The sequence below is a fragment of the Oncorhynchus gorbuscha genome, linkage group LG03 (assembly GCF_021184085.1).
Source record: "Oncorhynchus gorbuscha isolate QuinsamMale2020 ecotype Even-year linkage group LG03, OgorEven_v1.0, whole genome shotgun sequence".
Lineage (NCBI taxonomy): Eukaryota > Metazoa > Chordata > Actinopteri > Salmoniformes > Salmonidae > Oncorhynchus > Oncorhynchus gorbuscha.
In genome coordinates, this window is record NC_060175.1 from 74,848,284 (window position 1) to 74,865,875 (window position 17,592).

The 17,592-nt window shown below is 42.7% G+C and overlaps 2 protein-coding genes across 2 annotated transcripts in view; one reads left to right on the plus strand and one right to left on the minus strand.

Moving 5' to 3' along the window:
• LOC124031901 (pleckstrin homology domain-containing family N member 1-like) overlaps positions 1–2,869 on the plus strand; it is a 29,034-nt gene extending 26,165 nt beyond the window's left edge. Inside the window, exons 14-16 of the mRNA XM_046343706.1 lie at positions 105–329; positions 929–989; positions 1,892–2,869. Coding sequence (XP_046199662.1) covers positions 105–329; positions 929–989; positions 1,892–2,079 — 474 coding nt within the window. The 3' untranslated portion in view covers positions 2,080–2,869. The remainder of the gene's footprint in view (positions 1–104; positions 330–928; positions 990–1,891) is intronic.
• A 994-nt stretch (positions 2,870–3,863) lies between these two features.
• LOC124031902 (PPARGC1 and ESRR induced regulator, muscle 1) lies at positions 3,864–16,857 on the minus strand. Its single transcript, XM_046343707.1, has 4 exons — positions 16,535–16,857; positions 11,905–15,981; positions 10,379–10,495; positions 3,864–4,937 (listed from the first exon to the last, which is right to left on the minus strand). The coding sequence occupies exons 2-4, from the start codon at positions 15,944–15,946 to the stop codon at positions 4,852–4,854; spliced, it is 4,245 nt and encodes a 1,414-aa protein (XP_046199663.1). The 5' UTR covers positions 15,947–15,981; positions 16,535–16,857; the 3' UTR covers positions 3,864–4,851.
• Positions 16,858–17,592: the final 735 nt, after the last annotated feature.

A 17,592-nucleotide genomic window follows, 5' to 3' on the forward strand; every position in this document is an offset into this window, starting at 1 on the left:
GCTTTATGTGCAAGACTGTCATTGGACATGCACTTCAATTCCAATTACCACGACTACAAATTTGACCTGCTGGCTTTTTAACGCTTGCACCCTCTGATTCTCAGCAACAAAGTTGGCGAGGACCACCACAGAAGCAGCAGGACCCTCATCTCCTACCCTCCTCCTTCCAGCTGTGCACCCCTCCCCTGGGCAAGCGTTGCAGGAGGAGCCTGGTGCTCTGCCAAGGCCAGGGGCTGGAGATGGAGGGCCCTCAGGGGCCAGCAGACCAGAGAACTGAAGCTGTCCCCAGTCTAAGGCTGCTGCCTGCACCCAAAGCAGTGCAAAAGGAGGTGGGAAACTGACACTCAATGGCTCATATTCACAAAGCATGAATGGTGATCCTTTATCAGAACTCAATGCTTTATTGTTACGGGTCAATACGTCTTACAGATGTAGGATCTTAATTTGATCAATCTTTTGTTGATGAGAATTTTTCTGCACAGCAGGAAATGCAAACTTGTAGTGTATTCAAGGTTTAAAAATGCTTCGGAAGTTTGTCATTTCCACTTAAAAAATGTCAGACTTGATTTGCCCTAACGAAAAATATATCAATATATCAAAAAAATGTCCAGTAATTAAAGCAACATAATAATTAACATGTTTTCCTGCTGTAGCAAACTGGCTCAAATTAAGCGCTTGAGCCGACATCTGCAGCCTTTACCTTGAATGCAGTCTCCGCAGACGCAGGAGCATTGCCTTTAAAAGGCGCATTGTTGACAGTGCTGTAAGACTTGCCAATCCTGGCCACTGTTAATGCATTATGGCTCAATCACATTTCTTTCGAATACTTTTGAATAATCTCCATTTGTACTCGATAATAATCGTCTCTAAAGTACTATTTGTTGTTCTTGTACATGTGAAACAACTTTCTATCCTCATCTTTTGACAGAGGCTCTTCCCATCGATGGCTGCTATGAACACTCCCCAGATGCCGTATGGTTACTCTCCAGGTAAGAATGTCAAGCATGCTCTTGTATAAACTAACACGCTGCACATCACAATGCAACAACATTGGTTACCTTTAAACCTGCTGCGTTCTTAGCATTTCTGTCATGCACACCATTTCAAACCCGTCTAATACATTGTCACGTCGTCATTCACCCACTACAATCCCACTAAAAGCAAAGCCTGCCTTAGTTGGTAATCTACTTCAAAATCCTCAACGACACAGAGGTCTGTTCATAAGGGGACGGGAGAAAAAGGGCACATGTGCACATGCAGTATTGTATAATATACCATATAAAACATTGGAATATTGGACTGGGTGTGTCACTGTCAACATGCAGTTTGACAAAAAAGTGAAGGAAATGCGCAGATGTGCCAATGAAATGGAGCTTAGGCCAGCTTTATATACCATGTGTTCAGGTGTCTCATGAGGGGAAAGCCCAGTGTAACAGAACACTGTTCCAGACAGGGTTACTGCTAGCCATGACTGACAGCTCACAACTAGGCTAGGACCGCTCGCTCTAGCTCATATCTAGGTCTCCTTTTATCTCATATAAAAACAGGATGGGATTTAAAGAGGTTATCTCGGTATCTCCAAATATAAACGCACTGTGTAATTGGCTATAACTCAGGGCATTATCAGGTGATCACCTCAAGCTGAATGTCTTTGCACAATTCCGAGGACAAAACAGAGGACAAACCGTGGGTTCCGTGAGGTATGCAACAGGACGGGTTTTACACTACAGTAACACTGTGTGTAGCTGTTCACACACACCATGAGAGAGTGACAGTAAACATTGTACCTGATCCAAAACTAGTTGTCCAATCTGGGCCAGGTCTTGTATTCTTCTTCTTCTGCTCTTTGAAAACTAAAAGCCTGGGAATCGCGTCTCTCTCGCCCCCACAGATCACAACTCATACCTTGAACCATCCGAGCCAGATGACCAGGAAATGGACTATGACAACATTTGGGAGTACGACTGCAATACCGAGAGAATTCAACCCATGTCTGGAATTTCGCCACACCGGACGGGATTAGACATGGGGGCCAGAGGCCTTGGTGCCATGGCAAACAACCAGCTGAGATGGTTATAAAAACAATGGGCCGGCACTCGTCTGGACGTGTGCAAACAACAGATCCCTATCAGAGAGCCATTCAGTGACCCAAGCTCACTACTGCATATTATGGTTGTGTGATATAGTGTGCTCTGTTTCAAGGTAGCCCACTATTTAGGGAATAGGGTGTGAATAATGTATTTGTTAGGTAGTCAAAAGAATGCTTTAAGTGGCCATGAGATAAGAGGAACTTCTTAGTATTAATGCTGCACTACTGCGTACTGTATGTAAATGCAGATATACATGATTCAGCAAAAACACTTTCCCACACAACAGCATAAAAAGGTAGGAAACTGAGCCTACCTCTGTTAACGTAGCATTGATGAAAGTGCAAAATGTACATAGTTTCTATCCCTGAGTGCTTGAACATGTTTTTTTTACCACTATCATTACACTGCATTTGGCTTCATTTGAATTTTGAGAGTTTTAGTTGTATTATTTATGGGCATTTTCTCTAAAGCCGTCCTGTTTAAATGGTTTTATATTGTGTAAACCTTTTGATTCATATGTTATATCATTATTATATTTTTTTGCATCATAGACAACGTGTCTTTGGTTGTAAGCTGTAAAAAGCATTCCAGCAAGCTTAATAATAGCAACACATCAGTATAATTTATTTAATGTTCTGAAATAACAAGGCAAACATTGATGGCTTGAATGGACTTTCTCCATTGTGTTACTGCTGCAAAATGTTGCTTGTCTTTGTGGCTTGTTTCTCATACTTTTAGGTGTTTATTTAAGTTCTTAATATAAACTAGTATTGATATTATTTGCATTATTATACTGTGATTATTTTGATGGATGTTTAGTAGTAATTATGACCTTAAACATACTAAGACATTATATAAATAGGTAAAACTTTTACACATTTCCTGCATAAGCATGAATAAACTATTTATACATATATACATTTAAATAGTGTAAGCATTACAATTAATTAGCATTTAACATGTATTATAATTTATCAAACTTTTGTAACATTTATAAACATGAATATGCATTTATAATGGATGGAGGTCATTATGTGTTATCTGACAGTTCATCTCTACTGGACAAACCATGTAAACATTAATAGTACTGACCTATTACGCTAGACTTTAACCGAGAGTCCTACTGTACAATAGACAAGCTCCTTTGAACTAATAGAAGTTGATAAATCAGATAGTATAGGTAAGATTAACTTCAAATCTAATACCAAATGTACTGAGAGGAATGCAGTACAGTCATTTGAAGAAATGTGTATTATTCAGTCAAAACAAACACATTTTACTAGTCAACTGTTTTTCATTTTGAAAAAAATATAGAACTTTGGTCAAATGAGCACATGCCAGTAGACTGGTGTTATTTCACCCCGGATCAGAATCTGTGATACTCCTCTCGTTCTCTCTCATGGCTCAACCTCGCTCTCTGCTGGTGTAAGACAGTCATCTCTACAATTATATTGGAACCCCATGTCTATGGAGTGCCTGTCTGATGCAAATGGCCCAGTAGAAGTTAAATGTGATGTTGTGTGTGTTGTTAGGGATTGCACATTTTAAGAGCAAAAAACGACCACCCATACGTAGAATGTATGCACACATGACTGTAAGTCGCTTTGGATAAAAGCGTCTGCTAAATTGCATATATTATTATTATTATTATATTACTTTATAGTGGTTTATAATCTGGCAGTATTGATAGTATTGTGGAGGTAGTTTATACACGGTACTATAGCGCCCTCTAGTGTATAAAATCTGACAGAACACAGGAAACCGCTGTCAACTCTGAAATGCCATATATTTGAAACGTAATACATTCACAGTTCACAGAACAAACCATACAATGACAGAAAGTCATCTAATAGAGGCCATCAAATAAAACAGCCGTAATTATGTAATTATGTATAAACAAAAAACAATGGCACATTTTTGTAGTCCCCTAAATAAATCTGGTTACTGGCTCAGAGCTCTAACCACCTGTCACCCCATATAACACACCGTTGTTTTGTATTGGGGTTTTCGATGATTTCACATAGTAAAATACTTTGAAGTTGATTGAATAATCAAACATAGGTATATTTTTATATCCATTCAATTCCAAAACATACACACTATATTCATGTCCTCATCCAAACACATTGACAGTGTATATCTCTTAGAGCACTTTCCACTGGCATCTTATGTCTCTCCTCTACATTTTGGTACCTTCATTATGAAATCTCAATATATCTGTCTCTTTTGGTACGCTCATAAATATCATACATCTCTTACCCAAGGATGTTGTCATCTAAACCCTTGTTATAGGTTATATTCATCCAAATGACATTAACAGACCTCAAACACACTCTTAAAAAATGGCATACAGGAATATTATCATACACACTATCTTGACCATTTCAGAGGATTGGACATGTTTTTTTTTATTGCTAACTTGATGTTCATAAGTTATAGTGCAAACATTTCAGGCACAGCAAAACATAGCTTTATCCCTCTATTTAAAAATATAAAAAAATCTATATTTTTACAAGAGGAAACCACAGATTTCACTTGCAGTCAAAGGATGGTCCATGCTATACGGTATCCTTGGGTCGTCCCTACCCCATTGAAGTAGAAATGTTAATGGGTTAGGGTACGACGTCCCAAGGAACCCTGATAGGACTGAACGTCAAAGCACCCAAGATGAATTCAGTTTCCATGGGAGTAAGGGGTAAACTTAGGAAGGGCATAGCTGTGCATGGTGACTGTCCCTGTATCAGATGGAGGGTGTTTGATGTTATGGCTTCTCTCCAGATGCCTCTTCCCTGCCTCTTCTCCGCAGGTATCGGATGGCAGACAGCGCACTTATGTTGGCCAGGAGAACTGTGCAATGTTCCGTGGGAAACAAATATCACATGAGCCAATAGCATGACTGCATCATTCTTGACTGAACAACTAATGACATTTTCTTCTTATTGAATTGAATGTTTGAGACATGTTGTATAATAATGTAATCATATAATATAATAATAATAATCCTACTGGAGCAGGGATAAAAAATATAAAAAAATAGGACAAAACACACATCATGACAAGAGAGACAACACAACACTCCATAAAGAGAAACCTAAGACAACAACATAGCAGGGCAGCAACACATGAAAACACAGCATGGTAGCAACACAGCATGACACCAACATGGCAGCAGCACAACATGGTAGCAGCAAAAACACGGTACAAACATTATTGGGCACAGTCAACAGCAAAAAGGGCAAGAGGGTAGGGACAACAATATATCACGCAAAGCAGCCACAACCGTCAGTAAGAGTGTCCGTGGTTGAGTCTTTGAATGAAGAGATCGAGATAAAATGTTCCAGTTTGAGTGTTTTTTGCAGCTTGTTGGAGTCGCTAGCTGCAGCGAACTGAAAAGAGGAGCGACCCAGGGATGTGTGTGCTTTGGGGACCTTTAAGAGAATGTGACTGGCAGAGCGGGTGTTGTATGTGGAGGATGAGGGCTGCAGTAGGTATCTCAGGCTCTCCAGAGGGTAGTGCGGTCTGCACAACGCATCACCGGGGGCAAACTACCTGCCCTACAGGACACCTACAGCACCCGATGTCACAGGAAGGCCAAAAAGACCACAACCACCCGAGCACCTGCTTGTTCACACCGCTACCATCCAGAAGGCGAGGTCAGTACAGATGCATCAAAGCTGGGACCGAGAGACTGAAAAACAGCTTCTATCTCAAGGCCATCAGACTATTAAACAGCCATCACTAACATAGAGAGGCAAAAAGAAGGTACAAGCATCTTCGACAGAGGGGGATCGAGCTGATTCTATACCAATTTACAGAGACCAGATCATGAAGAAAGGCTTGCTCATTAAAGTTTTTTAGCAAGCGTCTATGACATGTCAGGACAGGTCGTTTCACTGAGCAGCCGTTACGAACACAGGCTGTAAAACAGTGATCACCAAGGTCATTATACAGAAAACACCAGACTGATACCTGTCAGGATTATTTGTGAGAATAACATCAAGGAGAGTAGCCTTTTCTGGGTGTTTGGAGTCTTTCCTTGTGGGATTTGTAATAATCTGAGAAAGATTTAGGGAGACCCATTGCTTTAGGACTTGGTCAGGTGGTTTAAGTATGTCCAAGTTTAGGTCACACAGCAGGACAAATTCAGACTTAGTGTAAAGGGCCAGGAGAGAGTTTAGGGCATTTAGGGTACAGGCCGGTGGTGATGGTGGCCAATAACACCCAGCAACAGTCAACAAAGAGTTATTTGAAAGTTTAAAACCAGCAAATCAAACTGTTTGGGGACAGACTTGGTGGAGACAAGCGAGCACTGAAGGTGTTCCTTGGTAAATATTGCCACTCCATCATCTTTGGAAGATCTGTCTTGCCGAAAAAGGTTATAACCAGAAAGGTTAACATCAGTGTTCAGAACACTCTTCCTTAACCACGTCTCAGTAATGACAAACACATCTGGATTGGAGCTGTGAACCCACAATTTCAATTGATCCATTTTAGGTAATAAGCTTCTATTGTTAACTTGCAGAGAACTCAGGCTTTTACGAGAGCAGAAATCAGTGACGCAGATATCAGCACACAAATCAGAATTGGGGCTAGCAACTGTAGATGGGCCAGGGTGTACATGCACATTTCCAGATATAATCAGAAGTAATATAATCAGGGCATGGCAAAGGACAGGGAGAGCTCTGCAGTGTTGATTTATATCATTTGAATGTGCATCAGATGGCAACCAGATGATATTGTACAGCAATTTCATCAGGTAACATGAATACAAAGCCGGCGAGAGGTGGTTCGAATAGGATGGGAAGCCAAGAGTCTGTGTAGCCAATAGAGTCAGAGTCCCGAGTGTAGGAACAAACAGACTGTCCCACGGTTGGGTAAACAAGCAAATTCATAGTCAAAAAAGCACGCAGGAGTCATGAGGCAAATAACATAAAGCACAAGAGAAAAAATATAACAACTTGGGGCTAGCCATTGTAAGTTCAGAGAAACATTCATTCTCGTGTCAAAATTTACTACAAAGGAGGGCCTCTAGAGTGGCGCAGTAGTCTAAGGCACTGCATCGCAGTGCTAGCTGTGCCACTAGAGATTCTGGGTTAGAGTCCAGGCTCTGTTGCAGCCGGCCGCGACCGGGAGGCCCATGGAGCGGTGCACAATTGGCCCAGCGTCGTCCGGGTTAGGGAGGGTTTTGCCGGCAGGGATATCCTTGTCTCATCGCGCACTAGCGACTCCTGTGGCGGGCCGGGCGCAGTGCACGCTGACATGGTCGCCAGGTGTACTGCGTTTCCTCTGACACATTGGTGCACCTGGCTTCTGGGTTCTATCTATTTTTCCATGGGGAAGATTTTTTTTTGTTGCAATTTTATAATTTTATAATATATCTTGCAATTCTACTCATTTTGCCATGGGCCAGAGGCAAATTGTGGCAGTTTTAAAGCCAATTTCCTGCAACTATACACATTTTGCCATTGGTTATTCCATGTTAATGATATCTGAGTGAGAGTGACTAAAGAAATTCGCCTAGCAGGCCTATGCCTGGATCCGGCCCTGCCCAACTGCAACTTGTCAACATTCCAAAACCTATTCTTGAGCATCTCGTGTCCCCTCGTGTAACATGATTCGCTATGAAATACTGACCATGTTTACATGTGCACAGTTTTCCAGATAATAGGTCATATCCTGTTCAAGGTCTTATTCGGGATAAGCCGTTCACATGCGCCTTTGATATCCTGCTCATGAGTATCCCTGTAACTATGAATAAACAGAGTGTTCCTCATTTAAGTTCATATGGGTTAAATAGAATGGTAACTGAAATCTGGACACTGACTGTAGGCCTCAAACCTCTCACATGTAGCATAACATAATATTATCTCCTGCAGAATTATGCATTTCTTGCAGTAAAATTCTACAACAAATGTTAACTTTGTCTGAACGAACAGCAGTGGCATCTCTTGAGAAAATGTAAATCAACGTGTAATCTGCTATCTTTGACACTGCTATGCCATCAGACCACAGGAGGTTGGTGGCACGTTAATTGGGGAGAACGCTCGAGGTAATGACTGGAGCGGAATCAGTGGAATGGTATCATATACATCAAACACATGGTTTCCAGGTGTTTGATGCCATTCCATTTGCGCCGTTCCAGCCATTATTATGAGCCGTTCTCCCCTCAGCAGCCTCCTGTGAAGCAGACAGTATTTCAACCACATAAAATATGCACCCAAGAGGAACTGAAGTCTTATCAGAAACATGTTTAGTTGTTTTCTCAGCTTTTCATTTCATTAAAACCGATCAAACTGATGATATTTGGACAGGACCAATCTTCATACTGTTTTGGAGTTATTGCGTTTTCTCCCCGGTCCCTGAAGGAAACAGACAACTTTACCAGTGTTAACTAGATTACTAATGCATTCATGTAAGACATTATTTTGTTGAGCAAACTGGATAGTTGTAACATTCTCAATATCTCCGATCAGGAACAAGCTAAAATCATGTGACTCACTGTGCACATGCTCAGTTTAGTCTTCAAACCCCGTGAAGAAGCAAGACCTTGTGATAAACTCTGCGCATTTTTTATTGACAAAAATCAGATTTGGGGGTAAGAAAGTCATTTTTTGGCCAAATTTGTTTTTGTGATGGCATCATCTGCTTTGTAGGTAGATTCACCAAACTTATTTCAGGTTTAAAACCAGTTTGTGTAGATATACAGTACCAGTCTAAAGTTTGGACACCTACTCATTCAAGGGTTTTTCTTCTTTAAATGTTCCATATTGACTGACGTTCATGTCTTAAAGTAATGATAGATTGTTGTTTAATTTGGACTTGGTCTTTTACGAAATGCAGTTCAAGAAATATAGTTTAGCAAATATTTACTAAATAAACTAAAGTGAAAAAAAAAGTAACACAAGAAAATGACATAACAATAACGAGGCTATGTACCAGTACTGAGTCAATGTGAGGCGGTACAGGTGTGTTGAGGTTATTTGTAGTGACTATGTGACTATGCATAGATGCATAGTTAAATAAACAGCGAGTACCAGCAGTGTAAAAACAAAGGTGGAAGGGGGGGATCAATGTAAATTGTCTGGGTGGCCATTTGATTAATTGTTCAGCAATCGTATGGGGGGTAGAAGCTGTTAAGGAGCCTTTTGGTACTAGACCTGGCGCTCCGGTACCGCTTGCCGTGCGGTGTCAAAGCAAAAATCAAGCCATGAGGTCGAAGGAAATGTCTGTAGAGCCCCGAGATGAGATTGTGTTGGGGCACAGATCTGGGGAAGGGTACCAAAACATTTCTGCAGTATTGAAGGTCCCCAAGAACACAGCGGCCTCTATAATTCTTGAATGGAAGAAGTTTGGAACCACCAAGACTCTTCCTAGAGCTTCCCGCCCGGCCAAACTGAGCAATCAGGGGAGAAGAGCCTTGGTCAGGGAGATGGCCAATTACCCAAGTCACTATGAAAGAGCTCCAGAGTTCCTCTGTGGAGATGGGAGCAACCATCTCTGCAGCACTCCACCAATCAGGACTTGACAGCCCACTTGGTGTTGCCAAAAGGCACCTAAAACTTTCAGATCATGACAAACAAGATTCTCTGGTCTGATGAAACCAAGATTGAACTCTTTGGCCTGAATGCCAAGCGTCACGTTCTGGAGGAAGCCTGCCACCATCCCTACGGGGAAGCATGCTGATGGCAGCATCATACTGCGGGGATGTTTTTCAGCGGCAGGTACTGGGAGACTTCAACAAAGTAGTGGGTAAAGGGTCTGAATACTTATGGAAATGTGATATTTCAGTTTATTTTTAATACATTTTCCAAAATAAAATAAAAAACGTTTTTGCTTCGTCATGATGGGGTATTGTGTGTAGATTGAAAGAAACAATTTAATCAATTTAAGAATAAGGCTGTAACGTAACAAAAATGTGGAAAAAGTCAAGGGGTCTGAAAACCATGCTTGTTTCCAACAGTTTCTACCAATTGCAAAGACATCTGAAGTCATCGGTGGTCACAAAAAAGACCGATAAACATCTTGATTTTGTGTTCAGCTGAGATCTTCTATGGATAAAGCGACACGGCAGGGAATAAATAAATACATCATCTAACGAAGCACACAGCTGCTCTATGAGTGGTCTGAGCAAATCATTAAATAACAAGTATTTTCAAGTGTAACTTTAGTAACAATGGTTTTGGGAAACATCTCGGAGATTTAACCATGCTCAGACAAAGGTTCTAGCGATGGACTTAGCCTTAAGGTGCTATTGGGAAACCAGGCCAAGGTCTATAGAATGTACATACCAGCCTTCCAGGCATCTCCAGCTTGTGGGTTAGCGGACTTCAACACCCAGGAGGCGAATGCGATGCAGACTAAACACATGTCTGACTGTCTGAGAGGTACAAGGGAGGCATCTAATCCTAGAAAGGACACAGTATGTGGCTGTTTAAATAGTCAAACAAAATGTATCACATTCAAGATTGAACATTCTCTACTGTTCCGTACTGTGCTGGCTTGGATATTTTCTTTTCACACCGTCCTCTCCAGCACGTTTCCAGCAACTATCGTGGATGTGTAATGAGGCCAGCGCAGTACAAGTTGGCTTGGCTCAGTAGATTGAAAAATATATTTGACTTATACAAGTATAATAGAATAGATGGAAAATACCTATGCAATGGTAAAGATGACACACAGGTGAAACTGTTTGTGTGAGTACTTTGGAGTACTTTGTGTGCTCTTTGGCTACAAAACTAAAATATAGGATCAGTGGGGACGTGGCATTGCTCAGCTGTCTTGGGAGTACAATGGTCCCCATGGAGCACAGAGGAAATGGGCATACTGTGGTAATGCACGTTCACGCAGGGAATATGTCCAGGAGGAGATCATTGATCTCAAATCCCATACCTGCTGCAGACAGACTAGGTCTCATTACATTAGGCAGGAAATGTCCTGTTCTTTCACACTGTGCCCTGATCAGGTTCTAGCCATAGCGATACCTGGACTAATTCCAATCAATCTAAAGTGTGACACTGGGACAGCTCTGTGGCAAACAGGTATTTCTGTGCACCTTAAAGGGATGTTCTACTAAAGAAAAATGTCCACTTTGGCTGTTGTTGACTCCAAGACAGTTTTTGGATATGTGTTTTGCTAACTTCTCTTTAAGGAAAATCTATGGGTGAATCATTGTTGATCACCATGTTAAACACATTGTGCTATGTGTGTATATTGTGCTATTGTGTATATGTGCGGTCAAGGTCACTGTTCTGTCTTAGAGCTGCTTACTGGATGGAATGGTGCTCCTTTGGCCACCATGGTGGGCCTATTTATACTTATCATTTGACGGCAAACATGTGAATAACGCTTGGCACTAGGCAACTTGAGATGATACGGACAGTGATTGAAGAAGAGTTATCACGTGCAACCATTCCTCTGGCACTTGGCTTAGCACTACTACGTGCGTCTAGTCAATGTTCCTTGACAGCTGGATTGAGGGAGCACGTTAAGATCACAACAGTTAGTAATTGATTATGACTAAGGTCTTTATCTAACGTGATTGTCATCAACTATTAGATTGCACTACAACTTGCCAGCTTGCAAAATTTGGCATGGTAAATGACTTGTCTGGCTGATGAGACGTCAGGTAACCAGATTACAACCAGATAAAAAAAAAACATCCTTTTACAACCAGTATACAACTTGGCCATGATGTCAAGAAATGTATCAGTTTTCCCAGCTGGGTTAGATACATAAAACAAGTAAAATACTTGAAGACTCCAAGTGCTGAATGTGCATAGTAATGTGTATGTGATAATAGAGAAAATGGCCTTACTGGGATTAGCAACAGCCATCTGCAGATCCGGATATCTCCTCTTCTGTTCGGCCAGCTGTCTGAAGATCCTGCCTTCTAGGTTGTACAGCAGTTGATCAGGAAAAGGCTGGTCTTGGATGCCCAGCGTGTGGATGGGTCTAATGCTTCTGCAGAATGAACTCTTGATCTCATCCACAGGAACCAGCGACCAGGAGTCAGATCTCTGACTTTGGCTGGTGGAGCCAGTGAGGCGGACCTTCCGTAGGGAGAAATAGTTTTTCCAGAAGAAGTTCTCACTTAGACCCTCGTCTGTGAAAAAGTCCTCATATATGTCCGGAGCCACTATTACACCTTGGGTCTCATTTGGCTTATGGTTCAACCGCGTGATCACCCGGATCGGACTTCTGACTTGGTTATCTTCCTCATCCGAGTCTGCAGACGAGTCACTGGAGAAGAAATGATCGTAGGCCTCCGGGAACTGAAGATTCTTGTTGGCCGAATGTCCGCAGGAAAAGATGGGCAACTGCTCATCCTTGTTGTGGATTGATGCCTCCCTGACAGGGTAGAAGAAGCTTCCTGCATCAAACTCAGAGTAGAAATGCTCATAATCAGGGACTGAATCACTGTTGACATAGTAGGCGGCCATGTTGTTTGTTTCCGATGGACTGGCCTCCGATTTATTTCCTCCAAAGACGTACTGGATGATCTCAGAGAAAGAGATCTGATTGCTTTCTGTTGACACATCCTCTGAAAAAGATGCTGAAGGTAAAGAATTCATGCCACTGTGCTGCCTCACTAAATGTCCATCACTGCAGGACTCCATTTCTGATTCTCTTTCCTCTGATATAACAGCTGGTAAGGCCTGACCTTTCAACACCTGGCAAAGTGGTTCAACTTCCAGAGCTAGTAGGTTCTGCACACTGACGTTTTTGCTAATTTTTCTTACGTACCGTGGGACACTGCCTGAAAAGATTGGACGGGGGATGTAACTTGCGGAGCTTAGCATTGCAACATTTTCTGGGTATATACCAGCCCCAACGCTAACTGAGTCTGGCTCGCTTTCCCATAAGATACCAATAGAGTTGGATGATTCATTTCTCGTGATTGGATCAGTGCTTGGATTATCAGCATTTGTATTTTGTGAGAATTTTTTGTCAAAATCAGAAATGGTGGAAATGTCGCCACTGGAGCGGTGAGGTTTGGAGTCGTCCATGTGAGTGAAGTAGCCTGAGTCTGCGGCATCAGAGCTGTCGGCTGCCTCAGCCTCTGGTGGCTGGGGGAGAACACTGGACTGGTGGGCATTGCTGACCATACGTAGTCGCAAAATGTCATTAATGGTCAGCTTCTCCATCTCATTCCAAAAAGCGGAGATGGCATACACAGGACGTGTTTCGTCGGGTGCTTTTTCAATCCCCTCGCACTCTGCTGTTTTGGCTGTGCTAACAGTGTCCTCTGTTTTGACCTCTATCTCAACTTTGAGTTCTGGAGTATCTCGAGACGTATCCTGACTGTCATGTTCAGACATTTCCCTGGTTGCTTTGCCTACAGAAAGTTCTGCTTCTTGACCATTGAATCGGGTTTGAATATCAGGTGTATCAGAGCTTTCAAATAACGTCATTGGCAAGTCTATGTCAGTGTTACGTTTATCTGGCAGTGCTGTCATATATGTTTTGTTAGACTGAAACCCAACAATTTGGTTACTTTCCATTTGTAATTCAGGGGAATTCGAAAGTGAAATATTTGATTGAGTTAATGGGACATTCTCTGGAGTACACGAATCAGGGTCTTTTTCAGTGACATAACTTATATAAGTATTATTTATTTCATCCGCCTGATTAGAGTTCATAGCACTCTTTGGAATAACAGAGTAACAAGAGACAGTAAAAAGAGGTATTGCTAATACAGGATTAACTGTCTGGTTTCCAAATGTTTTTTGACTGATTACGTCATCTGATTTTGAACAGCAGGGCTCATTGAAACTATTGATTTGGCCAAGCAATGGTGTCTTGGGAGGTTTTAGTGTTGTGTTAGTGCTGACCACTTCTGATGGCATACTCTTATCAAGAGTTGGGATGAGTACATGTTTAAATTCTCGGTGCATCTTGAGGACTATGTTTTCATGAGCAGGCGGTTGCAATGTGTTTGAAACAACACCACTGCTGCCTTTAGAGATGAGTAAGTTGTTCTTTCTGTGTGCGGTGTTATGTTCTGTTGATTCTGGTGTATTGAGAATCTCAGATGAGGCGTCCCTGTCTTGAGTCTTTCCATTCACTTCGTGCAGTCGCAGAGGCCCAGACTCCCTTTGATATTTTGTGATGTTATCTGGGCCAAACTTTGCTTCCTCTGTGACTGGAGATGACTCACTAGAAGCACAGGTGGACATTGAGACTGGCAATCCAGGACATTCTTTAGATTCTGTTGATGGCTGTAATTGTAATGCGCTGCTTGGCTGTAAATGTGCTGCCACATTACCGTCATAATTAGGTGTTGACAAACCGCTGTCAACATCTCGACCTGGTGGGGATGTTGATCTATCAGTGCATTCACTGTTTACAGGTAAGCTAGATTTGGCTTGTTTGCAGTTCGCCTCCATACCAAGAGGCTCAGCTTTTACTGGCCTCAACTCATTCTTCTCAGTTAGTGTTTGACTTTGACGGTCTCTTAGAAGGGGAGTTGGTAAATTGAGGCTCACTTCGTCATGCTCCACTGCAGTTGGGCCAGGTGTCACATTGTTTCTGGCTCTCCCTGGGAGTATTTCTGAGTGTGTAGGTGGACAATGAAAACTCTGAGTTTGGTGAGCTGAGGATTTGATATGCTCACAGCCGGCCTCATTCATGCAAACTGCAGTGTAATCTCTTGATAGTCTTACATGAGCATCCATTTCTATTCCCCATGCACATCTCTCCGCCTCAGAGTCACTATGATTGGCAAAGAATTGCCTCTTGTACCCTTGGCCAGCGTCCACAATACTGACCGTTTTTTTTCTCCTTCTCTTCTTTTTAATGGTGAATGTTGGAGACTGATCTGGGCTCCTTATGCTCTGCTGTTCTGGGTCTTTCTTTGGTGTTGTGACAGCAAGGTATTTGCCTTCTGTTGATTTATTGTGTGGCATCACTTCAAGGTTTGTAGATGAATACCTATCAGGGTTAAGGCATGAATCAGAGGTTTTCTTAAGAAGTTGTTTATATAACATGATATCCCCATTACTCTCATCACCCACACTTTTGCATACAGCTAATTCTGAGTTCAGCACTTTCCCAGAGGCAGGTGTCTTTAATGAGTCGGCTGTCATTTCCAATATTGCTTTGAGTAAGTCACAGGATTGACCCTCCCTTTTCAGTCTCCCTGCTTCATTTGCTGGCAACAACATCCAATCCTTCTCTCTGATGGCCAACTCTACATTGGGATTGGTGGATTTGTCTGTCTTGCCCTCAGAGGCATCATTGACTGGGAGCTCAGGAGCCACCTTGGAGTCAGGCCTATCTGTTGTGTTGGCATTGTCTGGCTCTGTGGTCTCCATGCCAGTTGCTGCCTCACTGCTGGCAGACAGGGAGTTGAACTCTGGGTTGTTTATTGGCAAAGCGTCGTCATTGGCTCGTGGCCCATCACCACACATCTCCCCCTGCCCCACCTTGCTGCTTTTCCCCACTTTTGCTTGGCTGTGCTCAATAAACTGTTCAGCCTCTGGGAGACTTTTAAGCCTCTCAAAGAACCTATTGATAGACTCCAGGTGCACATCCTCATCCTCGCTGCACGACAAGACATTCTCCAAGCTACTGACACTGTACTTGTTGAGGTAATGCTCCACGGGAGAACCCTCGGAATCCCGGGGGCCGTCCATGGAGCAGACAGCCTCCCAAGCATCTGACTTGAGGTCAACTCGCAGACCCTTGTCTAAGAAAGTGGACCCTCCCGCATCCTCAACGTCACTCAAGCTGTAGTCACTATTGCTAGAGTCCAATCCAGCCAGCGCGGGGGGGTGGAGGTCACACTCCTCGCACTCCTGGAAGAAGGAGTCCCAGTCACCCTCGGAGACGTGCACACTGTGTTCATAGTCATCCATTGTGAGGAAGGGTTACAAAACAGTTTCACCACTACCTGTGAAATAAATCAACACTGTGCTTTAAATGTCACTGCAAACATGGTGCTACACCTGAGAAGATAAAGATACTCGTGTCTCAAACTAGTTCAACAAAAAAAGTGGGATTCTTAACAGTTCTACTGCAATGAATGACAGATAACGTCAACTCTTGAAAATCTTTGTTTGCTATCAGTTTAGGCTACATGATGTCTCAACCAAGAATTGGCTACGTTTGCCAAGTGCATTGCGAAGACTTGTTTGAGGAGAGCAACTAAGACTTGCCTTGCAAAAAGCATTCATAGATAATGTCTGCTGATGCATGATGATATGCGTTGTGTGGGCTATGAGCCACCATTTCATGTGCAATTTCTTCTGTCTAGGTGGGGAGATTTAATCATTAACTAAAATAAAAAGATAGTTGTCATGAAATCCATGTATGTCACAGATTCACTAACTCCAACAGTACTTGAAATGACCTTAACATTGAAATTACCCTAACTATTAAAGGACTCCCCCCACACATCTGTATCAGAAAGTGTATTGTCCATGTGTGCAGCCATAAGGTCCTACCTGTTAAGCCTCCTGCTGTTGTGCCACTCCTATATAGAGTGTTATGCTCCGGTGTCCCAGCAGTGGCATGCTGTTTCTCTACGTGTCCTCTGGTTGGCCGTCCATAAGTTGTGAGAGTGCAATGTGTCAGGCCCTATGATCCGTTATAAATAGAGAGGTGCTTCGGTGCCTCTCATCACGTAATACACGCAATGCTCCAGTCTGGCGCTCGCCATCATTCCCAACAGAGGTATAACGTTTCAGCACCGTAAATAGATGCCACACTCACAAAGTGATCACAAGATCTTGAATGTCCATGTGATGTTAATGTAGTTTACCCACTTTGTCACACCTTCTTCATGCCAGTTGGACAGCAAGTGGTCTTTCGTATAAGTTTATATTTTTGGGGGTTCCTTGCTTCCTTGTAGTAGTGAATTAGACAGATTCATTCCAACATTGGTTGTATGGAACAGCCAGGGCCTCTTGCGAGGCAGCTAATGCTCCTGACAATGGCCACACTCCCACGGAAGAGGGTCATTCGTGGCAGTCAGTCAGCTGATACATCGCTGGTATGATGTCACTGGGTGACAGAGGATCTGAATCTTCCCCTTAGACACACTGGACACTGTGGACAGTCAGAGTGAATGCCAGAAGAGGTTGGAGTGCTGGAGCGGCCATGGAAAAAAATGGATGCCAGTTTATGTGAGAGTCGTCTGACACAGGCCATCTTGTAGCCAGAATCTAGCTATCTGATCCCTCCATGCAGGGCCAGCTCTAGCCTTTTGGGGGCCCTAAGCGAGATTTGGTTAGGGAGCCTCCCCACCAAGAGGAGAAAAAAATGGTGTCCCCTCTTGACAGTGGAGAGAACAAAAATATTTTAAAGTATATTTCCTGCATTTCTACACATGAGGTGACCGTTGGGTCCTAAGCAACTGCTTATGTAGTTTATGCCTGGAGCCGGCTCTGCCTCCATGTGGGAGACAGAATAATTCTACAATTATTTCATCTGGATACAAAAAGTGTGTGTGTGCAAAGTGCAATAATGTGCTAAATAAAAACTTTGCCATGTAACTTTCTGT